Consider the following 27,542-nt stretch of genomic DNA (forward strand, 5'->3'; position numbering starts at 1 on the left):
CTTGCCACTACATAAATGACTTTATAAGAAGCAATCTATCTCAGGCATACATTCTTAAGATCAAGCCTCCTTGTCTTCCTACCCTTATATCCATTTTCTTTATGTGTTTTGTTTGAATTCATTAACATTATCAGGTGGGAATCAGCTTCTATTTGGATACATATGCATTCCAGTACCTACATGTCACTCTTTGGGATACGTAAGTTGTGTGCCATAGTCAGTGGAGCCTAGGAAGCTTCCATTCACCTCCTCCTGAGGATCTGACACTGAACTTACTTAAAGATTATATAGCTATAAAGATCCATTGTGTCAATGGACCACAGCTGAAAGATGTTAGACTGAAGAACAGAAATGCTCCTAGGTGATAATGTATTTTGAAATGTTATTATAGGGATTGTGCATGGTGTTTTAAAGCAATAATTTATTATGTTTTTAAAGCTATGTAGCCTGTTTACATTGCAGATAAACCCAAAGTATTTCCAGCTTTGGGTTTGCCAACACTGATGCATTGTTGCATTAGGATTTAAATTTCATGTTCTCTAGGAAATGATATCAGATATGGATGCCCGTGTGTTGGAAGAATGCATTGCTGAAGAACGCTTGCTTTTTAAAGAGCAGGAAAAATGCAGAAATGAGTTATCCACACTTACACATCTGACTTGGCTCAGAGCTGATGAGAAGCAACTGAAATGCAGGAATGTTCAGAAAGCCAAGGTAAAAAATTGCATATTTGGAAGGCTGTTCAAAAGTATAAGCTGGTATAGGGAGAAATTAAACTACCAGTGAGGGGAGCCCTGTGGTCTCATTTCCCACCCTAGCTTTGAAGTTCCATCAGAACACTGGAAGCTCACAATACTGGGGTGTTTTATCGGCAATTTGTGGTGCAGTGCAGTATGTTAAAATATCACTCCATAATTGAAACAAGGTATTGAAAGGACATTTAGAGAGTGTCCAAAGGAGGGCAACAAAGATGGTAAAGGGCCTTGAGGGGAAGCTGGGTGAGGAGCAGCTGAGGGCACTTGGTCTGTTCAGCCTGGAGGAGACTGAGGGGAGACCTCATTGCAGCTACAACTTCCTTGTGAGGAGCAGCAGAGGCGCAGACACTGATCTCTTCTCTGTGGTGACCAGTGACAGGACCCAAGGGAATGGCCTGAAGCTGTGTTGGGGGAGGTTTAGGTTGGATATTAGCAAAAGGTTCTTCCCCCAGAGGGTGGTTGGGCACTGGAACAGCTCCTCAGGGCAGCGGTCACAGCACCAGCCTGACAGAGTTCAAGAAGTGTTTGGACAATGCTCTTGGGCATATGGCATGACTCTTGGGGATGGTGCTGTGCAGGGCTGGGAGTTGGGCTTGGTGGTCCTTGTGGGTCCCTTCCAAATCAGCACATTCTGTGATTCTGAGATTCTGTGATTTTCTTTCAAGCTTGTAGAATAAAATGAACAATTTGAAAGAAAGAGGCAGAAAAGCAGATAACCTCACCTGAGATTCTCAGAAGTAAAACTGTGTGGTTTATTTTACAAATATATGAACCTTAGAAGATAAACTGAACTACTACTCATTCCCAGGAGAGGCAGAAATTTCTATTTTCCTGTTACATTTCAAGGCATAAATAATTATATTGATTTAGACAAAGAGGGAAAGAAAACTTTTCCTATGACTAGTCATTGTATTTGCTACCTGCATTTTGCTGGCATGACATGTGCTATGATGTCACATAGAATTTACTAAATACCAAATTTCTATATGGGAACAAGGTATTTATGTTTCCAAAATGTATGTCTGTATTCAGATAAATTAGATAAGCGACTGTTCTACAATCTTGAGAAACTCTGACTGTCTATAAAAATAAACGTCAGGCTTTGTACCTTCAATAAAAATCAGTCCATAAACAAATAAAACAACTAAAATAATACAAATTCAGGAACACACAGGCAAGCCCAAAGATGCAACCCATCATCCGCCAGCTTTCCCTAATACCACTCTCCTCCTCCTGATACCACTGGGAGGGAAGAAAAGGCCTGTCCATCTAAGATTGATGGCCTATGCTATGAGGACTGAACACAACTGGAATCAAAAGTCCAGAGACTTAACAGAACCCAATTCTGCTCAAACATCAGTGATTGCTTAAAAGTCAGAATTGAGTAAAAAAGAAATTTTATTTGTAAAGGTGCAGTTTCAATGGTTCATACGCCAAATAATTATATTGTGATGGAATTGACAGGCTGATCAGATATAGGGAACTAAGCATTTAAGATGCAGCATCAGATTATCTACATTGCTAATAGTAATTGTAAGCTTAATATAAATGGAAAAACTGTGCTTTTTAATGTTGTTTTTTATGTAATAAAAACATTTCATTATAATAAGAAAAAGTTCTTATGAAGTCCCCTCACGGTCTTTTTCTTATCTAAGAGTTGTCCTGGGTAATTTCTTCAAAGACATTTCTTTACTATATCTAAAGTGCTCACTAAATATTTTTTAAATTTCAGATTCAACTCCAAAGTGTTGTTAAGGAACTAAAAAGAAAGGATCGTGAACTAATCACCTGTAAAAAGATGAAAAAAGAAAACCAAAAAGAGTAAGAAAATAATAACAATACATGATCTAAAAAAAGTCTTCTAAAGCAACTTTTATCCGGGTAATGTATGCATAAAATGCTAACAATTATTTCTTTCACACATCTCATTTCTTCAGACTCCAAGGATTTGCTACAATGTTTGACCTTATGCAAACTGAAAAGGAAAACTGTATACAATTGATGCGTACTGCTCAGTGGAAAGCAAGGGAAGCTGAAAACCGGGTAAAATTGCTAGAAAATAGAATAGAAAATTTAAGGAATGCTGTTGCAAACAAGGAAAGGTGAGTTTACAGTACACTGTAGTTCACAATTATAGAAATGTAAGACTGGAAAAAATCTTAGGAGAGAATCTATTCCATCTTCAATTATGTCCATATCATCCTTGATAGTTATTATCCTGATTTTTAAAATCTGATTAAAACAAAGGCACTTAGAAACATCCCTCCATAACCTGTTCCAATTTCTTATCCCACCAACACTCCACAACTAGCTTGGGCATCACTACTTGGCAGAAAGTAATTTTGAAGTTTGTCTGGCTACTCTCTCACTTTCCCATCCTTTATATGACAGTTCTTGCACCTCTCAGGTTTAGCATTATCATGCTGTTTCATTCAATATGAGCAACACCGTTGCACTCATACTTGCTGTCCTTAGAGAAGAAGAGGTCTGACATATTTGATTCCCCAATGAAGTGTGCATGGGACTATTAAAGGAGTCACCAGCTAGGAATGTGGCTGTCTAATCATGAAATTAGAACAAATTAGAACAGATTTTGGTTCAAACTCACATTGAAGTTTATTAGATGACATTTATTTGAGATAAAATGTGGTTTCAATTTCCAAGCAATCATAGACAAAATGAAAGGTTACATTCACAACAAGGATAATGAGGCAGAATACCTGGTGTGTGTGGCTCTCTTTTTCTACACCATTATTTAGTGGTGTATTATTTTGCCATATTTTTGTCATCTTAGTGATGAATTTCTGCAATATAGACAGAATTACAATGTCTTGGAAATCCATACTTGGGCAAATATGGAGACAGTGAATAGCCAACTGTGTGAGCAGAACAGGAAAACCAAAACTGAGTAGATAAAAATAACTTGATTTTCCCCAAACTTCATTATTTGGTGCCAAAAAATTGCTCAGAGAAAGAATACACTAAGTGTTTATTGTGAATCTCCTAGTAGTTTGATTCAAAGTCATGCTAGAGATACCTAAAAAAGAAGTGGAATTTCAGTGATTGAAGTGATTTTGTCAGGATGTACAAGCTGACATTTTGTGGCAAAATTTTTGAGGCCTTCCCAGGTGATGAAAGAAGGGAAAAAAAAGGCTAATAAGACATAAATATTGTATAGATATCAGAAATACACAATTATTATTGATGTCCCTACTCGGTACAGATCCAACAAATATTTTGGGCTCTGCAGACCTAGATTTAAAACTAGTCAGAGGTATTGAATTTTCAGTAACTCTCTTTCCTATGAAAAATATTTTTAATCCCAGTAGTAGATTTTAGTATCACTACCACTGACTTCACTGCAACCTATACAATCTGGAGGACAGAGTATCAGTCCAAGTAAGACAAGTATTTTTCAGAAAATATTTAAAACATATTGCCTTTCTGAAATACTGTCATACTTTCAGTCTGAAACTTGACTTACAGAAGTTTAATTCAATTCAGTAATATGCTGTGGTACTCAAAGTGTTATACATGTGGGGGAACTGAAAGGAAGCAGCTCCCTGCCCTGTATAGAGCGATTCAGCAATTTAATGATGGAGCTCATGAGGGAAGGATATTTCATCTGCAGGTCTGTTTTTTATCAGGAGATTGTGCTTCTCCTTTCACTACCTCTTTTGTATGTTGACACGAATATCTTCTTGGTTTAGAAAATGTTGTGTCTCGACCCAGAAGTGATACCACAGATCAAATGCAATAACTCTAAATTCTGTGTTGTGAGATAGTGAATAGTCTATTTGGTGACAAAAACCTGTCTTTTAAGTGAAGGACCATCATCCAGTGATCAACAAGGATGCTGGAAATAATGAGATCTGTTCTTTATTTTTATGTGATTTTGTCACTTATCTTCCACTATGATTTTTTTCATCTATCAAATGGGCAATCTGATAATTTTCTTTCTTGTGTTAATGCTGTGACATGTTTTATAAACAGTAGATTTTGAATTGCAACCACAAAATAATTTAAACATTGTTCTTTAAATAGAAGGGCAGGATTTCTACACATTAAGACTTTTCATCACAGTTTATGCCTATGCTCTTGAACTTTATTTTTTATGACTACTTGGGCTACCTAGTAGAGAAGAAAAGAGCTGTAGTGCAGTGCTCCCTATATAGCATTTTTTTCTTGAGCTAGAATCCAGCTCTTTTCAAGATGGAAAAACTTGCAAAGAAAAATTGCTCTCAGAGAGTCTTTCTTCTTGTTGTAAAGCTTCTGTGAAACAGAGATATAGAGGAGCACTTGTGTGCTTGAGAAATAAATTTAAGCTCTGCTATTAATTGCTGAAATTGGTTTCAAATTGAAAGGACTAAAAACATTCCCACATTTCTGTTATGTTAAAGAAAATTGCAGGAAGAGTATGCGAAGATTAAAAAGAATGAGAGAATGACAGAGTTGATCAAAAAGGATTATTGCAAAGTTGAACAAGAGATGCTAGAGAATAAAGAAAAGGAAAAGTATTTGAATGTTGACAGACTTACCACTATAGCCACACACATGGAAGAGGAAATTTTGCAACTACGCAAAAAATGTGAAAGGGCTATTCAGCAACAAAATGAGAGGTACGTTTGTAAATTTGATCTAAGGTAGTATTTAATTTTGACATCCATGAAGCAACAATATTTTTCAGCTTATGAGCACTCCTCATTAGGAATGCTAAATGTCTGTGGCACTGCAATGTTTTGCCGACCAGTCCCCCTCACTGCACTGCTGGTGCTGCTTTGCATTACGTGGATGTTTCTCCACTGGTGATCATGCTCATTCTTTATAACTATTATTCAAAAAATACTGTAGCTTGGCTACTGAATGCCTTGAGAACTTGTAGCCTCCTGCTCTGTTTGTGCATTATGCACAGAAAAGGTATCTGCAAAAATGCAGATTATCTAAAACTGTCTGATCTTAATCCATTTTTAAATGCTGTGGAAGGCCAGAAGACCTTAAAAATTATGTGAGAGAAAAGAGTAACCTTTCCAAGAGTTTGTTTCCTGATTTTAGCATTGCAATTATTTTGTTACTTATTTAAAATGCTGCCATTAGATTAAAATAATATTTGTGAAAGCTTCATATAATTTCACAGATTATTACTATCTTCTAAGGTCACTTTTTGTGCTTTTGAATGGAATACACTGAATATGAGTTAAGTTTTTTAAATTATCTTTTAATTTTGGCCTTATTTCAGTGGTCTTTTGCTCAGAGAACGAGAAGAAGAACTAGGCCTTTTATATGAAAAAGTAAAGAGGCAAGAGATGTTGTGTAGAAATGGAGATATTAAGACGCAAGTTATGGATGAAAAGATCAGTTTTCTGAAGCTGAAGGTAGCTGAGAAAAAAAGAGAGATTAAATTGTTTTTTAAAGAGCTCCCAGTGAGGAATGCCCTGGATGCACATCTGGTGAGACTTCAGATACAGGTTGGTGTTAAAAGAAGCCTTTTTTTACTATCATTCTGTATTTTAAAATTTAAGGTGATTTCATAGAAGAATATGTATCTGGATGTACAAGGTTTATTAAAACAGCAAGTTTAGTAATACACCTGTCTAGGAGAACACTGATACATGTTTTTAACTTCACATATGTGAGTTTCTACACTTAAAGAGGCTCATGCTCTTTGTTTCACACATGCCAAATGTTTCCTGGGTATGGAATCCCAGCTAACCCACCCCATAGTCTGAAATGTCAGTATGACTAAGCTGGAGAATGGGAGTCATGGGGGATAAATGGGACTGTAGATAAAATTTGTTAATACTGTATTGATGGAGTAGGTGGAGGGGTGGGAGATACACTTAGACCATCAAATTTCTAAAATAATAACTCAATTCACACTTGACCCTGAGCCTACTCTGGAAACTCTGCTGCCTACAATGATATAATCCACATATATTTTCCTCTGCACAAAAACAGTGTAAGTTTTAGTTCTAGTTACAAAATAGCATTAAACAGCTAACAAACTGCAGTGCTTGGGACATTCTTTCCTTGCTTTCTGAAATGGCTCATTTACTTTTGACCTTATCTCCAGATGGTAATTTTTCCCATACATACTCTGTTAGTGCCTGCACAAAATCATAAATTAGGGTGTACCATTGCCTTTCAAACTCACATCGATGGGAGCTGTGACTCACTGTTTAATAGTGCTTGCACTATTCTCTTACTTCTGGCCTTTTGAAGAAATTTTATGCTCCATTACAAGAATAAAACATAGTCCAATACCTCATGCAATTCATGCCCCAAAGGACTTTACAGGGCCATCACAGATTTAAACAATGAATCAAGGCAGTATTAAAAAAAAAAAGAAGAAGAAGAAGACTAAAGGAAAAAAAAAATCCAAAAAGACCCCAAAGTTTTCAGGTAAGGTTTAAAACGAGAATGAGGGTCACTGAGTCAAATACAGTAGTAGCAAAATGCAGATGATTTTTGTGAACTGACAGGGTCAATCATGAAACTTTGCTTTTTCTGTTCTAAATTCCTGCAACTTTCTCCTTCATGACGATAGTTCATGTGAAACCTAAAATCACTGTTAAAGGGACACTATTGTTGCAGGTGCTTTAAATCTATTTGCAATGTTGACATAGAAGTACAAAGTAGGAAAATACAGAGTGGTGTGATATTATACATGCAGTAGTCTTAATAAATGTTCCCAAGTCAGGGATTTTCCAGTGAACAGTGGCAAATAATTGGTTATCAACCTTTAAAATTTAACTAGATGCTGTGATTACTAAATATTACATGGTTCAAACTGGCTGTTAACTCATTCATGTCCTTATGCTCAACCATTCCAGCATTAATACTCCCACTGCCAACAGGAATTAAGTCCAATGAGAAGTTTCAGATTGTTTGGCTTTATCTCCATGATTTAAATAAACCATGAGCTGAATCTGAATTCTGGTGTTGGTTACCAAATTCAAATTGCTAGTTCCTGTAGTGATTACAGATTTGACCCCATGTTGAAATCTGACTCAGCTTCTGTTCAGTTATCATGGCCACAGACCGTCTGGATTAGGCAGGCTGAATCCTGTACCTGTGCCTCTTTTTTCCTCCCCTTTTCCTACCCTTCCTGCCTCCTTCAATCTTCAGCAATACCAGACCTCTTTGAAGCAAGTGCTAGTAACATGGACTAGGTATTTTCATAAATATCAATGAAAAAATTGAAATCAGAAATATTTACAGACTGCAAAAACTGACCCATAATCTTAGCAGCTGTAGTGCCCATTGAGAAGGGGAAAAGCCCAGATCAGGGCTGTGTGCCAATTCAGCAAAAACAAACACTTCACCTGGGTCTCCTATATTCCATATGAGCTGCTTAATCATCAAAGTGATGTATGTTCCACTTGTATGTATGTATGTTTTCATCAGAAGCTGGCTATTTCCACAAAACATTGGTGAATAGTGTAGCTAAAAATATACCATCGTCTGAAGCAGGACCAGACCTCTTCTAAGCAAGAGCTAGTAACATGGACTAGGTAGGTTTGTTACCATCAATGTAAAGATTTAAAAATAGAAATATTTACAGGCACTTCTTTACACAAAAAGTACCTGGTGAGACTGTAAGGTGGTTTTGACTGGGCATAAAAGTATGTAACTTTTAATTGGGACTGCAAATCAAGGGACTGGTCCTGCTGACTGAAGTGACCCATAAAAACTAATCTGCCTTCATCCATCAATGGGCAATACTTAGCATTAGTCATTAATTAGTCCAACACGTAGACCTGCTGAGCTGTCACAGTGACATAGATGGGACTTTCATGCCTTAGAGTTCAGGCAATGTACAAGGACTGTCAGTTTATTTGAGGCATTTGGCAACAACATTTGTCCAGGTTTTAACACAATCCCATGAAAATCTCCAGACTACATCATCATCATCATAGAATAATGGGACTAGTAGAGAGATAAAGAGTTTGTCTAGGCAGTCTGCACTGACACCAGCATTGGATTGCCTGTCATTCCTGAGAGGGCTAAGCTCTCCTTTCAAGCCACCACTGGCAAACCAGTTTTCCCAGCAAGCTATCCCAGTCTTTCCTTAACAGTGGAAAGATTTTCTTGACCTTTAGCCTGGATCTTTCTTGCTATGGTGGAAGAATATTGGTTTGTATTCTGTTCTCCAGGGACATGACAAACGGGCCATTCTTTTCCTTTCTGCAACATTTCATTTTCCGGAAGGATGTTAATCATGTTCCTTTCCCATCCTTTTGCTAGGCTACACAACCTTGTTTCTTTCAATCAGCTCTCAGAGATTTTTCTTAGCTCATTCTTGTCCTGCATTTCTTTTATTTTTGGCAATATGGTCTTTATTTGTCTAGAGGTGCAGTACCTGGTACCTGTGGCTGACAGTGAAAGGATTCATGCAGGCATCTTGCAGGTTACCTTCCTGCTTATGCATCCAGGTATGGTGGCACCTTTCTTGACATGACACAGTGATTCATCTTCACGTAAATGTATGTAACAACCAGACCCTTTTTTAAAGAAAGGGCATCCAACCAGTTGACTTTGATTCTGTGTTTGTACAGGCAATTTTTCCTGCCTACGTGTAGCAACTTACATTTTTTATTTACTATTATCTTTTTGGTTCGGACCTTTTTTCAGACCAAGGTAATTTTGAATTTGAATCTTTTCCAAAAAATACTTGCAACCTCTCTGAGCTTAACCTCATTCTACTGATGAGGTATTTACTGCATATTTTCGTCAAGAATCCATTTATTTTCTTGTTTATGAGAATATAATATGAAATATTGAAGCTGTATAAAAATCAGAACGACTATTTGTCATTCGTACACCTGTGAAATTATCATAGTAGACATTGGTCTGGTTTGGCATGACTCAACACATCCATGTTGGCCGTTATCCCTACCTTTTTTCTCTTCTCGATATCTACAAAGAAAACTTAATAATGTGTTCCAGACTTATTCTTCAGAAAGTGATCTATGGTTCCATAGCTCCATCCCTGCCCTTTTTTAAAATAGGTCTTGTATTTGCCCTTTTCTAGTGCTGTACATACCTCACCTACTTTCTCTGAGATTTTAAAAAAAGGACTCAATGTCCACTTTTTCAGACCAGTTGCTTTATCTAAACAAGTGTTCTCTCCTGTGTGCTCATCCTTCAACAATTCCTCCTGACTAAAATCCAAGTAGCCTCTCTTCTAGAGCCTTTTCCTATTCCCTGTATCAAATCCACTCTAAGAAAGAAAGAAAGAAAGAAAGAAAAAGAAAGAAAGAAAGAAAGGATTTTTTAAAAATTTAAGACTTAGAATCTCTTACAACTTAGATAAAGTCTTGTCCAAGGAAAACACTACAAATTAGGAAAAATATAAAGAAAGATGCCTGTAGTCATGTTACTTAAGCAGACACAGAATTACATGGTTATCTCTAAATCCACTTCGATACTTTCGGATTGGCTTTCATCTGATCACTTCCAATTCATACTGCATTTAAAAGTAAGGCTAGTACTTACATTTAACATGAAATTTTTTATGGCTTTTTGGACAGTGGCTTTGCTGCAATAGTCCTTCTCTAAATTAACTATTCAGTCCTGAAAAATTTTCCTTGGTGAGCTGCCCCTAATCTCATTAAGATACCACTGCCTCCAACAAGGCATTTTCCCCTGAGTTAGTGGTTGAGAAATTTGGACCCAGATAGAAAAGATCACTGGAAGCATAACTGCATCCTGCTGTTTGTACTGGCCTTGCTTTCACATTCTTCTACTCTGTGTATTTTTGGGCTTGAGTTTTAGCTATTTGTTAGCAAAATATAACTTTCAGTACCTAGCTATGTTCAGAATCATGGTTTGCTGAGGAAATTGTTCATTACACTCATCTAAGGTTTTTACTTTAGCTGCTTTTAGACAAAGTGTACAGGGGTGAGTTGTGTGGTGCTTTTTTACTAGGAAAAGAAATATTTAAGAGTTCTGGTAATGTTGCCCTGCCACCTGAGAATATCTGTCAGTTTTCTCTTTTGTGGTTAAATATGACTTGTTAGCTTCCAGTGACAAACCTCATCCTGGCAACATCTAAACATTTACTTTACATTTTGGTGACTCTTCATAACTTTGAGAGCCTATGACTGCGTATTTCCATAATCAATCATCACCTGCAGTGGATGGTTAACATTTACACTTGGGTAGTGTAATGTCAGCTCACTGACAGACAGCCAGGTGCACATCAGAGCACACAGCCCTGCCACTGTCAGTCTTGCAAGTCCAAACATGAAAAAATGGCCCCAGTGACTCCTTCAGCGAGTATTTATGCTGACCCTGGATGTCCCTCTAGCATGTTCTGGGAAGTGTTATTCCCATGGGAAGGTCTCACACGAGAAAGGTCAGGCAACACCTGCCTCTGTGAGTCCCGAGGGTACCACACTGCTCAGTGTCGCCACTGAGTCACTTCAGGACGCATGCCTGGGAATGTTAGTGTACAAAACTTGGATGCCTGTAGGGATGAGACTTTCAGTGCTAACCAGCAGGGAAGCAGGGCCTTCTATTGTATTCCTGAGGATAAAAACCAAAAAGTAGCCCGAGGACCAAGAAACAGGTGGAACTCAATTTCTGTCAAACAGCAGGGTTTCCTCTGTCCTGCAACTGTCACACTGTAGTTCCCTTTTAAAAGAAAATGTAAAAATGATTCATAATTTTCTGTGTTACCTGCCCTCCTTCCCAGTACAAGAAAACCTTGTCTGTTGAAGTCTCCAAACCAAGGTCTGATGATAAGTTTGGTGGGAGTAAATAACTGTTGAGGCTCTTTGTTTGCTAGTATTCCCAGTGCAAGGACAAGATTAAACAGCTGGAGGAAAACCATGGTGATGCCACAAATGAGAGCAGAAAGCAAGAAATGGGAGGGAAGGACCCATCTCCACCTGAGCTGCTCAAAAGGATCGAACAGGTAATGTCACTTCCCACATCCTGAGCTATCCTGCTGTGCTTGGCCTCTTACAAAACACAAATAGTGTCTTTTATTTTCAAAATAAATTTTCTGTGAGAGGAATTAAAGTCATGATTGGCTATTTGGAACTCCATCCCAGTGTCTGCTTTCCAGGTCAACTGGACATGGGACATTTTGACTTCTTCCAGGAGAGGCTGGGGAGGGCAGGGGTCTGTCAGGTACCCCTGACTCTGCAGCATCCTCTGCTGATTCCATTCACATCATTGGCACTTCAGTGCAGACCCACCTCACTAGGGGAAGGCACAGAAAAGGCAGCAGAGGGAGATAAATGCAGAATAATAAACTGCTAACAGTCTTTGGTAATTGGCAGTGAGCTGTTCTAGCACTATCCATGGGCTGTGAGCAAGAGGCAGACCTGCCAGCCTCTTAACAAAGTCTGCTTGTGCGGCACAGAATCAAACACTGCCCCCTTGTCAGGGCTGGGCTCTACTGCTTTGCTTCCCTGATGAAGAAGGAACCACTGAACAGAGCTTGGTGGAAGCAGCAGCCAGGCCAGCCCAGCAGCTAACACCTGACTGCAGCACTGCTGGTGACTGCCCTGAGAGACTTCAAAGGGAAGCATTAGGTCCAGTGGAAAGCCAGTTTCAGAGCCCTCGGTACGGAGGGGAAGAAGGTAAAGGAACGTTTTCTTATATAGTTTTGTCTGTCCCATTTATAGAAGCACAAAACTCTTCCCGCTGCGTTCAGTGTTTGGAGGGGATTCGCAAAAGGTTCTGAAGGTGTGAGGGCAGTAGCAGCAAGCCCTGAGCACACCTCAGAGTCTTCTTTTGAAATCCAATTTGTAAAGACAGACCCTGAGTATAACTGCTTGAATTACCTGAGCTTTTTGCTTTACTGTCCCATATTCCTTGACAGGAGGGAGCTCTGCATAGCCAAGCAGGCCACAACACAGCCTGCTATCACCAACCTGCACATTAAAAAGAAACATTTCTTGGAGTTATGATAACTTTAAATGTCTATTTCAATCTCCTTGGGATTTAAAGTCATTGTAGTTGTAATTTGTTTATGGAGCCCATATTTTTTTTAGCATGAGGAGGGAAAAAGTATTTAAAGCAAGAGCTGAAACCTTCCATTATGGTGTGACTCAAGGAACCAGAAGATTAAAAAAAAAAATGATGACTAGAAAAAAGCTCCATTGCTTTCAAGAAAAGCACAGTAAGGCAGTGACAATGGTATAAACCCCTGCCCCCAAAAGGGCACGGTCTGATATGGAAGAATTGTATGACTGACAGTAACCAACTGAACCAATCTGGGCCTGCTATTTGGCAGAGAGGGCATAAGTTTTGAGAAAACTAATGGTGAAGCTGTTTTTTTATGGCTGTTCACTGGTATTATTTCAGCAGCTCAAGGCAATCACAGAACACTTTGTGCTGCCCCTTCCCCTGTCCTTTCCTTACACCGTGTCTTCGTTCTTACTGCAGATCGAGGCAGAGCTGCTGCAGAAGGAGCAGAGACTGCTGAAGATAGATTTTCTCTGCGAGAACATTTCCGATCTGACGGACAGAATCCGTGCCATGGTGGAGAACGGCAAGCAGGACATGCTGCTGTTCACCAGGAAGGTAAGAAGGGCACTGCATGCTCTGCTTGCCAGCCTGTACAGAATGAAACAGTATCTGGGCAGAGGTGATTCACTTGCAAATTACAAAAGTGGCTGGCAATGTTGATAGGCAAATCATAAATCAGTCTTCAGAAATTACAGACATGAATAGTGAATGTCCTCACTTTTAAAAAGAAAGTTGCACCTTTCACCAAATATAAGATTAGGACTTTCTGAAGTAGATGCTTAGAAACTTTGTAGGATCCTCCTTTTGCAAATATACTTAACAGCTTTTCTACAACAAACATGTCAAAGGCTAAAAGAAAATAAAGGGAAAAAAAATAAAGGAAGGCCAGGTAAATTCTACTCCAACATACAAAAAGTTGAACTTGGTATCTGGCTCAAAGTACTTTTGTTGTTCAGTTAGGGAGAATCACACAGGAAACATGGTTTCCAATACAGTTTTAAAAATATAATTATAGCTATTTGCTTTTAACTGCCAGTAATATTGTTTGGGAAAGACCGAAAATGCTCCCAGCCCCCATATTCCTAATGAAAAAGCTGCAAATTGAGCAGAGCTGAGGGAAAATCAGAAAAAAAATGCTAAGTAATTAATGTAAAACAAGGCCAGAGTAGAATTTTTTTCCTTAGATGTTAGGTTTGGCACACATGAAAGCTCAAAACAGTTTTTTTATAATTAATTTTAAATACACACAGAAATATCATGGTTGTTAACTGTGTTTGTGAAATGATGGCCATGGGCTAATAAATTACTGTAAGAATGGCAGTGTGCCAAAAGTTGCATTCACAAGTGCTTTGACTCTCCCAATTCCCTATTAGTCACTAAAAGAGTATTTAAGTTTTGTTGGTTTTTTAAAATCATCTTCAGTGAGACTCAAGGATTCTTGTCACATTCCTTTTCTGTTTGTCCCCCTTCCAAGGATAATGTCACAACCCATAGCCCCTGCATCAGCGTTATTACTCAATTATATTGTAGTAATTTGGCTTATTCCAGCTTTATTACAAAGTTAATTATGCATAAACTCAAAGAGAATTGGGATCCCAAGCCTTTGGGGGCTGGGGGAGTTACTGTCCAGCTGAAAAGGACAAGAAGCAAAGACAAATGTGCTTTTCTTGTATTGGAGTAACTGTGACTTCTTGAGCAGCCAATTTCTTTGGTTCTAAGTGATCACAAAAATTAAGTCATTTTCAAGTATTCAACCACTATTTAAAACCTTGTCAAGTTGGACTTATTTTCACATGCCTAATGCTGCCCCAAGTGTCATGCCCAGTGAGTGCCTAAAGGGAAGCCCTAACTACAGTGCAGATGTTTTGCATTGCAGACCAACGAACTGCAGAAGAAGATAAACGACAAAACCCTGGAGATAAGGGCTCTTTTTGCAGAGTTATCCATGCAGCAAGCGCTTGCCATTAAACTCCAGCAGGAAATCAGAGACAAAGAGCAATTTGTGATGACTGCTTCATTGACAATAAGTCAAGGCCTTCCCTCTCCTATAGAAGCAGAAAAGAAACGGTGGAAGATAGTACACAGTGAGAAGATGCAAAAAGTAGCAGCTGAAGCCAGAGCTAAAGTAAGTTTTTGTCATACACTGCAAGAGCTCCAAGAGCCAGTGCAGATGACAGTACAGACAGAGAAAACTACTACAGTGGGTTTGTGGAATTTTAACACTAGTCTGGCAACACTGCTTAGAGCTGGTCATTGAATCTTGAGGAGATCATATACTAGAAGCCTCATCTTTGATTATAAAAGTAGTTTGTGTAACTATCTTGTGGCTGAAGGGCAGGACAGCCATCAGTGGAATACTACTTTTCATTGGATTTCAAGGAAAAGCTGCAAAATGTGGAGTGTAGGGTTCAGGAGAAGTAAGTTTAGCGTCTCCCACATATAAGATGCAATGAGCATCAGATTGGAAGCAGCAAGAAATTGGATTGCTGGGTAAGACACTGAGGTAGGCAGGGCAGCATGGCAAACAGTGCTTCAAACCCTACCCTGCTGGACACTGCCTCTGTCCTTGAGATGGTCAGTGATCCCAGAGCAGAGAGCTCCTACAGAATAATAATGGTTTAGAATAAGAAACTTCTGTCATGAAACATCTTCTCATGCTGTGACTCAAGTTTCCTTTCAGTGCTGTGGATAAAGGCTCACTGCAGTAACTATGATCAAGAACAGAATTGTTCCTCAGATGTTCTGTGCACAATTATTACAGCTTTTAATAGCTCGTCTCATCTGTTTCCTTGACAAATAACAAAAGCATGACAGGCTCACACTGTCTACTATTTAAAAGGACAAACTCGCATCTGCAAGGTCAAAACCTCATGCTTTCCTTTTAATACCATTTCAACTTTCCTGCCTTGCCAGGGATTCGACTAATGGTGTTTCCTTTGTCATGGATTTTGTACACTGGCTCGGGAGAGCACTGGAGTTTTAAAGCACACAACCCCTGTGTGACCAAGCTGTGTTTCTCTGACAGCACCCTGCAGAGGAGGAACAAGGTGCAGCACCCTGCCATGCCCCCGCTATCCCGGAGGAGGGGAGGCTCCCGCTGCTGCAGCCCCACATGGCTCCCCTCAGACCAAGTGAGCCCAGCTCGAGTCCCAGACATTTCAAAAAGCCTCCTGCAAAGCTACCTGAAATCTGAACAGACAGCGCCTGAAGCAGGAGAGACCAGCACCAGCTGCTGGATCACAAGAGTCAGCAGCATTTACACTGCACTGAAGGAAGATCTGTAGGTGTTCAGCCAAATTCCATACTGAAAACAAAGTATTTGTTCATGCCAAAAGCATAGCTAACTAGTCGGCGATCCAGGGTCCATTCTCCAGGTATCCCAAATGCAGTGCAGTATTTCCAAGTGTTAAGAAAAGTGAGTGATCCTCATGCTATGCTTGGTTTTTTTTTTCCAGATGAAGTTTTATTGCATTTGAAGATATGTTATAATACATTCATTAAAAAGAACAGGCTAGAAAATCTTCTCTTGTTATTAATATAATACAAAGTAACCACCACTTATACACATACACCAACCAACATGGCTTTCTGCAGTCTGGGACTGGAATTTACAATTCTCAGAGAAATTCTAATTATATTGAAAAAAATATTCCTCCCCACTCTGCAGTCACTGAGACAGCTAAACCTTCACGGATGGCAATGACAAGGGAGTGACCATGAGCTTGCCGGGTCACTCCCAGGAACTGGATCTTTTTATTTCACTGGTAAGGAGCAGGGAGCATCAATGGAAACTACTCAAAGAGAATATCAGAGGTTGTTTTGAAAACCTCCCAAATATATCCAATTTGATGAGTTTCTCTAGTTTAATAGTCTGGAATTTTGTAGTTTTCATAAAATCCAATAAAGGCTGCAGAAATCCTGCATGGCACAACTTGGCAATTTTCTCTGTGTAGCAAATTGCTATTACCATTTTAAATTAATGTCACAGTTCAGAATTTAAAACAAAAGAACAAACAACACTGGCTCAGTTACATATGAACAGAAGTTGAAAACAAAGCAAAAACAGCCTGCCTAATTTCTTTCTGAAGCTGAGGTTTGAACTGTAACACTAGAAGTTGTAAAAAAGAATTATGTAAAACTCTGTCCAAGCCACTGTTAAAATAAATTTCTAAAGCTTTTTCCTTATCCTATATTGCTTACAATATATTATACATATCTTTAAAAAACAACAAAAAACCCCGCAAACAAACAAACAAACTCCCAACAAAATCTGTCACATGCACTTTAAGGAGATTATATTTTGTGCTAATTACACAAGTGAAAATATTAGAATGCAGCTCCAGAAGCAGAAGTACCGTAAGGTAACAGACACCACCACAAGGAATGAATACCTCCTTACTCATGCCTGACATAAAAAGTTATTTGTTATTCTTACCTGCTTTACACAAACACACCAAGAAATCCTTTTATTAATCCAAGTAAACAGTTACTGGTTCTTGTTACTGTACAACTGGACTGCCTTTTCTAGCATTGTCTTGTTAAAAGAAGTGACATTCATACCAATTTTCACAGCGTGTTTTGATACCCGCTGTTGTTCCACTTCTTTGACCACTTTAAAATGAAACCACAGATAAATTTCAAACCTGAGGTTATGTCAAATGCACTTCTCTAGGATTTATCTAGAAGTCAGTAATTTCAACCTCAGTATGTTGGACCAAACACCATTTTGAGTAGTTCATGTCAGTACTGGCAACTACCCAAAACTGCAGGTTATTTGGGAAACAACATTGCATTTAAATGAATACTTTTACAGAGGCACCACAGTTTGACAGCCTTCTTCAACAGCACGGTATTTCAGGAATATTTGAGGCCCAGAAGTGTCATAGTGTGCTTGAGTGCTGTTTCCTCTACAAATCTTACATTTACATGGTCTTGTTTTTCACATGGATGCACACCTAGAGAAACATGGTGAGGAAGTATTTACAAAATTGTACATGCTTCTGTACACTTACAGTCCTGCAATCTATTAAACAGCTTCATCTACAATACCAAAAGATAAGGGCTAATAGGACTGTGTTTTCATGTACCCAAAATACCTTCAGCTTTCAGTGGTGCCTTTTGGATGCTCATCCATGGCAAAAACTGTCCTATCAGTGGGATGTAAGTCAATTGTATCCCACACAGAGGGAAGACTCTCTGGAGGCTGGACTTCCAAACCAATTCGACACTGGAGATCCAAACCCAGACTGAAGCACAGTGGCTGTGTTGGTGGTAGTGCATTAAATGCCCCAGGACACATGCTCATATAATGCTACATGGTTTAACTCTCTTTCCTCCCCAGATAGCAGGGGGAGGAATACCTGGAGAACGTATTCTCCCCATACATGGAGAATCTTGGCCCCTGACACTTTCCTTCAGCAGAAAGACAACCAAACCTATGTGTTCAGACATCACTGGAGTTCTAATAACGCAATTATGTCACTATAGGCAGAATACATCTGAGTGAGCATCAGAGGGTAACGATCACTGGTCTTCCGAAGTACAGAATTAACATTACCTTGATTCTCTATCTCTGTCAACATATTAGCCAGGTAGTTCAGTGGCAAAAACTCCACAGGGACTGAGAGTCTCTCAGGGATAGGCCTGCTGCACTACAAGGGAGACCATTTCAGGTTAGTTCACAAAGTCACACAGTACCAAGGTTCAGTGTTTCTTTAGTGTGTTATAGTCCACAGAAAGCTCAGAAATCTCAACACTGTCAAAGCATGAGATTTAAAAACACGGCCTCTGTGCCCTTACCTGCCTGTTTCCCAGCTTCTCAAGCAAAAGTTTCACATATTTCTGTGCAATTAAATTTGCATTTATTGGATGATTCCAGTACTGGCGGACCTTTTGACCAAGAGCCTAGTAAGCAAAAAGAAACCCCAAAAACCTGAGAACATAAACACGAGACAACGGAAACTTAAGAAAATGGAGAAAAAACCTGACACAAAATCCACCCTGTAATGCAGATGTGCTTTCCTTTCAGACCCTGATGACAAAGAGGTTATCATGTTCTGATGGAAGGAAGCCGTGGAGCCTTCCTTTTGTAGCCAGTAACTAAGAGATCACAATATGCTCCCAAAATGTGGGAAATCAAAACCTCGTCGCTTGGTCTTCACCTCAATTGGTCTGTCCCAGTGCCACTGTTCCATGTACTTAAGTATTAATTGAATCTTTATCCTTTACTGTGACTGATTTGAACCTATTCTTCCCCCAGAGAATAATGTAGATGCCCCATTCCTCAAGGCTCATTCAGGACAGGGCTTCTCAGGCTCAGTCTAAGGAAGCTTAGACAAGCCGAACGCTGACAAGGAAAGATACTGGGAACAGAAGTTTCGATCCTGTTATCCTGGAAACTGATAACATTGACTTACATTCCCAGAGCCAAAAGAGATTCAAAACCAGGTTTCCCAAAGCTTCCAATCCCAACCAATAAGCAAAAGAATAGGAACACACTGAAATGAGCTCCACCTTCTGCTGTTTTCCTTGTGTACATCTTCCCCTGTCCCTCCCCTTCAGCTGCACCGCAATGCAGACAGCTGTTCATTTTAGTAAATGCTGTACAGTTTAATGGTGCTTAAATCCTTGCTTCTGATGAAATTGAAGTCATCCACTGCATGTAACCTGCTCAAAATAGTCTGAGTCACCCCAAAGTGACCTTTCTGGCAAACAGACTATTCCCAGCATTTTTTCCCAACGCTGTAAATAGATACAACAAAGCACTGGTCTACTGTGCATAGCTAGCAGTAGTTGTTCCCTAAATCTCTCCCAGCTCAGCCCTTCACGTCAGAGCGTGGTTGGAATGGAGTTCCCCACCCACCAGGCCTGGGGCTGGCAGCTCAGGGGCCCTGTGCTGACCCCAGCTCACCAGCCCTGGCCCAAAACAAGACACAGAGGACAAAGAACATCCTGTGGAGATCTCCTTCTCTACCCTTTCTCAAAACGGCTGCCAAATAAAGAAGCCTTTGTTGGAGGAAAACGCCAGCGGCACTTCTGGCCATTTGAACTCTAAGTGAAAGCTTACGAGCTTAATAACGAGCAAACAATGGGCAACTTATGTGGAGAAAAGCCTGTTCTGCAGCGAGGCATTCCCCGAGGGGGATCCCTGGTGTTCCTCTGCTCCCTGACATCTTGTGTTTCCCCTGCAGTCCTGTGCTGTGCACTAAGAGCAAAAGGGGAGAAGGAGGAGTGCATCTCCCATTCTGCTAGAACATTTTATGAAGCACCAGTAATCAGCTCTAGCCTGTGGCTACACAAGCCACCTTGTGAATAGATGAGACTGTGAGGTTTAGCTGAGGGGAGATCTTGTAATTCATCCCTGCCACAAAGCTGTGGTACAGTAGGATTTTACAGCTTTTACTCTACCAGCTTTTGAACATATTTTTTTAAGTGTATGGAACCAAACACAGAGGTCACAAGTGTGGAAGGCCCTGTGGATGCTAAAAACCCCACACAAAACTCCCATAAACGCTCTTTGAACCCTCATTGCTTTATGGAGATGAGTACTCAGCAGAACAGTGTCAGTCTTGTTGACTCCTGTAGGGTACTGAAGGCTTGGCAAAACACTATGGACAAATTTATAATTTAAGTTATCAGGGTATCCTACAGCCCAGGAGCAGCAGATGAAGAAACTATGGATGTTCTGGTTATATTTGAATCAGGTTCTATTTGAATTACAGCTGAATCTTTCATTGGTTGGACCCTATGTATAAGGAGGCATTTCCTATCAATTCCAAAATCCAAGAAATTATATCCAAAGCCATTAGTTACCTCAGGAAGCCTCATGACAATACTAAACTTCAGCTTTTCATTCTGTTCAGTGTCATCCAGATCTATAAGCAAGAGGCAAAAAAACCATATCAAACAAGTAGTAATCACATAACTTTCAACTTTCACTGAAGACATTCTGAATAAACATCACCTCTGTAATGAAATGAAAATTTCAATTTAAAGTAAGGACTATTATTTACATTATACTACATAAATAAGGGCTGTTATTTACATTTATATAATTTATACAAATGTATTTCTGTATATTTGTACATAACTTCGCCATTTTATATAAAAATTTATACAGTAATTCAAAAGTACTTCGACTAAGTACAACTCCCCAAGTTTATAATATTTCATTTATAAAGACCAGGCACAGATTGATACAGCATATTTTGTTGTCCCTTTTCTTGGACACTGGAGAAATAGCACATCACTGGGCATAGCTGGCTGATGTTCAGCCACCACTGACCAGCACCCCCAGGTCCTTTTCCCCTGGGCAGCTTTGCAGCCGCTCTGCCCCAGCCTGTGGCGCTGCCTGGGGTTGTTGTGACCAAAGGGCAGGACCCGGTACTCGGCCTTGTTGAACCTCACGCAACTGACCTCAGCCCATCAGTGTGGCCTGGTCACACCTGTCTGCAGAGCCCTCCTACCCTCCTGCCCAGCTTGGTGTCATCTGCAAAATGGCTGAGGAAGCACTCCATCCCCTTGCCCAGATTACTGATGAAGGTATTAAACAAGACTGGCCCCAGTACTGAGTTCTGGGGACCAGCCACCAGCTGGATGTAACTCCATTCCTCTCCACTCTCTGGGCCCAGCTGTCCAGCCAGTTTTATCCCCAGTGAACAGTGCTCCCATCCAGGCCATGATCAGCCAGTTTCTCCAGGAGAATGCTGTGGGAAATGGTGTCAAATGGTGTAAAGTCCAGGTAGACAACAAACAAAGCCTTTCCCTCATCCACTGTGTGGGTCACATGGTCATAGAAGGAGATCAGGTTGGACAAGATGATCTGCCTTTCACAAACCCATGCTGGCTGGGTCTGATCCCCTGGTTGTCCTGCACATGCCATGTGATGGCACTCAAGTGATCTGTTCCATAATCTTCCCCAGCCATGAGGTCAGCATGACAGGCCTGTTCCTCTTGTCCCAAACATAAAGCAAAAGCTGAGGGCTGGATAGCAGACCAACATCCAGTTGGAGTTTTAGGAGTTCTCCTGGGTTTTTTTTCTGTTAAAGGAATTTTCCCCATATGTGTTGCTAGGGGGACAAATTGCTGGGTAATTAAGAAAAACAAAAGACCTGGCGACTGAGGTGGGGTGCATCTGGCTACTCTTTTGTTTCACCTGGGTGTGTGGACAGTTGGTTCCTGCGTTTGGACAGAGAGGGAGGCTGCTTCTTGGGCTGCTTTATTTCCTTCTGCCAGAGAAACCCTGGGATCCCAAGCCCGCCTTCCCTGCCCTGCTGGGAGCTGGGCTGTGGCCGCCCTGCCCCCGCCATTGCTTCGAGCCTTCGCTACGCTGTAGCCCCGCACACCCTGCCTGCCCAGACCTCCGGGGGGTTCCCCGTTTGGATACACCTCATCTCCCACCCGGGATTTGTGCTCGTCCCTGCCGTTCCAGCCTGCCGTTCCAGCCTGCTGTTCCAGCCTGCTGGTCCCGAGGGTCCGGTTGAACACCGGGATCGGATGCCCAGCGGTTTGTGAAGCCTTTGTCCCATCCCTTCCCGGGATCCCGGGCCGCCGGTGCCGCGTGCTCCCCGCGCTCGCTCCGGAGCGCCCCCTGCAGCCGCGGGGGAACCATCGCACCTGCCCTGCTCACCGGGAGCCGCCAGCGCCCCTGCCGGCTGCGAGCGGAACTGCACCCGAGGGGAAAGGGCCCGACAGCCGAGAAGGCTGGCACTGGGTTTGTGATTGTTTGCTGGTACTGCCATAGTTATTGCTGTTTGTTTGACTGGTTATACACATACAGATATATAATAGTAAAGAACTGTTATTCCTATTTTCTACATCTTTGCCTAAAAGCCCCTTGATTTCAAAATTAGAATAATTCGGAGGGAAGGGGGGTTGCATCTGCCATTCCAAGGGAGACTCCTGCCTTCCTTAGCAGACACCTGTCTTTCAAACCAAGACACTTCCCCACACACAGGTGTGCAATTTCATAGAGTCACAGAAATTCCCCAACAAATCCTATGATGATCTTTAGTATTTGCTTTTCTAAGAACTCTCAAGTGGAAAAACTACAAACTCAAATTCTCTCCACAGAGACATTTCTTTGTGTGCTATATGGTAAGGCAAATCACATAGCCTGAGCCCTGACTTTCTCCTTTCAGGTAGGCAACACCATCAGCTACAGCCCTCACTGAAACAACACTCTAAGAAGAGCTGAGTGTCCTGGGCAGTAAAGCCTGTGTCCAAGGGGAACAGCTCCAAGGACAACACTCCCAATTAGCTGCTGGTAACAAATGAAACACGATGTTCACTGTACCTTTCAGCAATTTCCTGACACACGTTTCTGTCAATTGCAAGACCCCATTGTCAATATAGTGCAGGAGGGTGTGCAGAGGGAGACATCGAACACCAAGACCCAGATGCAGAGTGTGAAAACCTATGAAAGAGACAAACTTGTTTAGTACAATACGTATTTTTTTCTAATTCTCTATTGGAGACTGGCATTACTCTAGCTAAAGCCATCACTTCCCTTAACTTTCTGATTGTTTCTAGTTGGTGAGGAAATCAATTTATTGAGTCATGTAGTTTTATTTAGACATCTTCTAAGTCCTCTCAAGCACAAGCTTGTCAGAAAGAAGAATGCTAAGGGGACTGAAAACAGTCATTAAAGTTGTACACTGTCACTAAATGTCTCCGAGTTTTATATCTGAATTGTTCTATTAATTTGGTTTTTATCTCCCTCTCTCCTCCTAATTAATGAAAACCTGAGGCCTCACCACCCTCAGGATGTCGCTGCCACCCAGGCACTCCCACGGGCAGTGTTAACACTTCAGCTTCTCCTTTAACACCAGCCTGATGATGGTCTTGTTATCAGGTAACATTACTGTGTGGCAGCATTTGTGCCCACACAGACTGAGGGACAAACTCATACCAAAAGCAGTTTCTAAGACCGAAGACAGATCAGTTAATAAAATCCAGAAAGATTCAAACAGAATTGGAAAGCATTAAGATGTTCAGATGTCAAGATGTCTTGCCCTAATGAAAATAAGCAAGTGCTTTGAAAATGCTGTAAACAATTATGAGGAGCTCTAGGAAGTGAGTCTACTATCCAGACCAGCTCTTCCATCAAGGCTGGAAGTAATCCCTTCAGGATGAAACTGAAAATTATTAGCAGGGCAACAGCATGAGAAAAAACACTCTATTTGCTACAGGATAGAATTTTCCCTTGTAGCCCTTGACACTGAAGTCCAGTTGTCTAAAAATACATATATGTGAAAGGAGTCTAAATCTTAGTTCTAAGATAAGACTGCACCCAAGCATTCCACTGGAAACCTCTGTTTAGTTTTCTCTGTTTCTAATAACTATTTAGTTTTGCTTCATTTCACTTGTACAGGTTTGTCAAGGGCCTTCCCCTCTATAACTGACTTGAATAGATGTCAATACTGCCAAAGCTAGCTTGACACATGTGCTGCAACCAGTGCTCTGCTGGGAAGAATTTATAGTACTGCTCTCCTCACTTATGATTAAAACAGTAAACCACAGAACTTACCAGGAGGTAAAGGCATGCACATGCCATTTGCTGCTTCCAGAATCCGACTCATGATGTGGAACACCGCAAACTCTCCTGCACTTCCTTTCTCATCACTGTAGTTAACAAAGTAGCAACACATTAAGAACCTAAGGTGCCCACATTGTCCTGGAGAGAGCGTCAATTTGCCATACTGGCTGTGCACTGAATGCCTGCCTTTGGGATGAAGTGCCATGGGATGCTGACTTGTTTACTGTGGTGTCTCATCCAGCACCAGCTGCCCAGTGCTGCAGACACACAAAGCCTCTGTGTCCTCCCCCTGTTGCTGCACATTTACAAGGCTCTCAGCAGTACCTCAAATCAGCAGCAACAGGTGAAAGGGTGCTGGTGTAAGTGACCTGGCTTTTATAGGTGTTTAACACCCACTACCCAGCTTAGGACCACTCCAAACTCAGCAACTTTGAATTCCGGCCATAACACTGCCTGCATGGTTAATATTCACACTGGCCTAGGGAGGGCCAGCAGGATCCTTAGGAAGAGCAAGTGACAGTCACATTGACACTGACAGCAGCACAGGCACTGATTGTTCAAAGGCGTACTACTGTTGATGACCAAAATCATTATGCCCATATTTTAAAAGGCAGGCTGAAAACTTTAACAAATCACTTGCTCACAAGCAGAAGACACAGGAGTGAAGCTGGTATCTCCTCCAAACTTCTTTCATTATTCGATGCACCAGATTCAGCTAAAACAAAAAAGAGAAGACAGTGTCCAGAAGCCTGCGTACAGCAGGCCCTTGCCCTTCATTCATTCCACACACCAGTTTGTTAAAAACTTCTCATGGGACTCCTACTAAGTCTTCACTTTTTTTCCCCTAGCACCTTAAAATGTAAAATTATTAAAATTCGAATTGTAATGGAATTGCCCTATTCCAGAAGTTTAAAGTTCTTCCAGCTCATCAAAGCATCATGCAAGACATACAGCAACTGAACACATTCTGCTTCTTGGAGATAACTGGTCTCATGCTCTTGCATCAAATTCTCAAAGACCTTTTTGCCATCAAAGCAAAACCAGCATGTCCAAGTGGCTGAGCATTTGGCAAGGAACAGTCCCAAAGGCTCAGCAAAAGTGGCTAACGTTGGAGACAGTAGAATGCTTAGTTTGCCAAGAAAAGTCGGCAGGAGGAATCACAGATCTAGTCCTGGCAAGGAGGAAAGTTGAGACAAGCAAATGCCTCTCCTCATCTATTGAGTTTCCTTTTTGTCCCCAGTGAAGTGAAACAATCCCTTGGCCCATGTGGCTGTTCTTCGTGCTCCCAAACTGTCGGTCACCACACACAGTCAGCATATACCAAAGCCACAAGCCCTGTTCTCACTTAGGCCATCTCAGCTTCTGCAGCTGAAAGAGAAACCACACATGAAAGAGCTGAAATAACTTCCTCATCGTTGTCATGTGTGACCACTTCCACATCTCAGTAACACCACTGAGACACTTCATCTGCACGTTTTATCTCTGGCCCTCAAAGCACAGCAATCAATCAATCCCAGGAAACTCAGGAAACGAGTCTGACCCCTGTTCTGCAAAGAGGTGTCACAAGAAGTTAGAAACCCTTTTTCTCCCTCCAGATGGTCAGAATCCAGGAGTGTTTTTTCCCCACTTTCTTTTCCCCTCATAGGCTTTGCCCTGTCCAGTGTCTGACTTGTCCCAGGCTCTGAGCAAGAGAGAAACAGGACACGCAGGAGAGGTCCACATGCAAAGGCCAGAACTGGAATATTCATCTTCAGTAATGTTCCTTGGCCAGAAAGCTCTACAAGGTAGCACCTTTCCCCTCCACCAGCACTTGAGCCAGGCTTGCACAGCTGCCTGATGCAAAATAACTACCTAATATTTGCCATCTCCACACTTCCTAGATGCAGTGGAAAGATCCAATTTAATCTCTCTGGAATATGGCAACTTTCCTAGGAAATTAGTGATTTCCAGTTTCCAGAGAAGGGTCACAAGAACCACACCTGCTGCTGGAATGAATTTCACCTCTGGCCAGCACAGAGGGTGCAGCTAAGGCCTGTGCATCAGGAGCTGCAGCTGGATTTGAAGGATCAGTGTTGAACTGAAGGTTCTTACAAGTTCCAAAAAGCACCAATTATTCTTCGTGCAACACAAACATTTTTCAAGAGTATGCTACTCCAGAATGAATATTTTTTGCTTAACAACACAGCAAACAGTACAGCTTTCACAGGGCACAGAAAGCTAACAACTTCTTAAGTCATAGTCATCCAAGCTATCACAACATACTTGAATCATAAATACATGAATGTTTGTGATGTGACATCCTCACTAACAGCACATCTCGCTTTGGAGGTCAACATCTATCCTTGCCATTGTAGAAAATACATACAGAAAGATAAGCCGTGTCTCAAACTTTTTTTTCAGAAAGTAACACACAAGATAATGTGCATGAGAGAAAGGCAACATTATCTGTCTGATGGAAGGGGCACAGGCAGCATCCTGTCCGAGGTTAGCAGTGGGTGTCTGGGGGAACCAAGTTAAGAGCTACACCCGTACCGGGCAAGGCCATTTTCACTGAGTAACAGATACACAATATGAAGTTTTTTGGGGCTTGTACGTGAAGCCATTTCCCTTGGAGTGCTCTAAACTAATAAGAAAACACATGACCAATAGCAAGACAGCACATGCAGGAGGGCCTTGGCTGATGCTGCTGTCACCTTGTCTTCAAACATCTGCAATTCCAGGCAATGGTGCCAAGGAAACTGAAGTTCCACTAAAGGAATTGTGTGCTCAGCTCCTATAGCTGTTTCTACAGGAAAGACTTTGAAGTGGTCAAAGAAAAGAACCAGGAGCAAAGGAGAAAAGAGAGTGAGACAAGGTCTTGCTGTCTTTCAGATCCCCTCCTGTGCAGCAATATGACACAGTCCTCTTCCTCCTGAGGAAACTCAAATCCAAATGGTGTCTGTCTTCTATTCCTCTGCAGCTGAGCCCACATCAGAGGACAGCTGGCCACAGACACCAGGGGAAAATGTACAGCTCCTGAAGTGACTTGCAGAGACATTTCAGCAATTTATTCAGGTCTGCCTCCTTCCCGTGCCACAGGCTGCCTGCTCACCGTGCCTCCCCTTCCACTTGCTGCCAGGGCAGCAAATGTCACACTGCTTCGGTAAGTTACTGCTCCCCTTTCCTGCCTCAATGAAATCAAAAGAGTGAGAGAAACAGATATGGAGTAAAGCTAAGAGAAAGTGATTGGAGAGGAGAGAGAGCCTGTGGACATACAACAACCACTGCAG

General features: G+C 41.2%; 2 protein-coding genes across 7 annotated transcripts in view; one reads left to right on the forward strand and one right to left on the reverse strand.

The window, feature by feature from the left end:
* Nucleotides 1-16,922, forward strand: part of CCDC146 (coiled-coil domain containing 146) — a 69,612-nt gene extending 52,690 nt beyond the window's left edge. For all 3 annotated transcript variants that reach the window (XM_032107802.1, XM_032107803.1, XM_032107804.1), the window contains 9 exons: nucleotides 544-714; nucleotides 2,488-2,576; nucleotides 2,693-2,857; nucleotides 5,156-5,374; nucleotides 5,992-6,220; nucleotides 11,545-11,673; nucleotides 13,155-13,292; nucleotides 14,614-14,862; nucleotides 15,763-16,922. In XM_032107802.1, the coding sequence (XP_031963693.1) occupies nucleotides 544-714; nucleotides 2,488-2,576; nucleotides 2,693-2,857; nucleotides 5,156-5,374; nucleotides 5,992-6,220; nucleotides 11,545-11,673; nucleotides 13,155-13,292; nucleotides 14,614-14,862; nucleotides 15,763-15,930 (1,557 nt within the window). In that variant the 3' untranslated portion in view covers nucleotides 15,931-16,922. The remainder of the gene's footprint in view (nucleotides 1-543; nucleotides 715-2,487; nucleotides 2,577-2,692; nucleotides 2,858-5,155; nucleotides 5,375-5,991; nucleotides 6,221-11,544; nucleotides 11,674-13,154; nucleotides 13,293-14,613; nucleotides 14,863-15,762) is intronic.
* Nucleotides 1-27,542, reverse strand: part of GSAP (gamma-secretase activating protein) — a 69,802-nt gene that overhangs the window by 7,413 nt on the left and 34,847 nt on the right. For 2 of the 4 annotated variants that reach the window (XR_004239990.1, XM_032107807.1), the window contains exons 25-30: nucleotides 24,918-24,988; nucleotides 24,265-24,359; nucleotides 23,032-23,151; nucleotides 20,550-20,611; nucleotides 18,537-18,641; nucleotides 18,295-18,388 (exon numbers count right to left, since the gene is read on the reverse strand). Coding sequence is in view for 2 of the 4 variants with exons in the window: in XM_032107807.1 (XP_031963698.1) it covers nucleotides 18,295-18,388; nucleotides 18,537-18,641; nucleotides 20,550-20,611; nucleotides 23,032-23,151; nucleotides 24,265-24,359; nucleotides 24,918-24,988 (547 nt within the window). In the remaining 2 variants the exon portion in view is untranslated. Of the gene's footprint in view, nucleotides 1-16,178; nucleotides 17,693-18,294; nucleotides 18,389-18,536; nucleotides 18,642-20,549; nucleotides 20,612-23,031; nucleotides 23,152-24,264; nucleotides 24,360-24,917; nucleotides 24,989-27,542 lie in introns of those variants that run through there. The other 2 variants (XR_004239991.1, XM_032107806.1) reach the window with 2 other exon arrangements.

This window comes from Corvus moneduloides, chromosome 4 (assembly GCF_009650955.1).
Source record: "Corvus moneduloides isolate bCorMon1 chromosome 4, bCorMon1.pri, whole genome shotgun sequence".
NCBI lineage: Eukaryota > Metazoa > Chordata > Aves > Passeriformes > Corvidae > Corvus > Corvus moneduloides.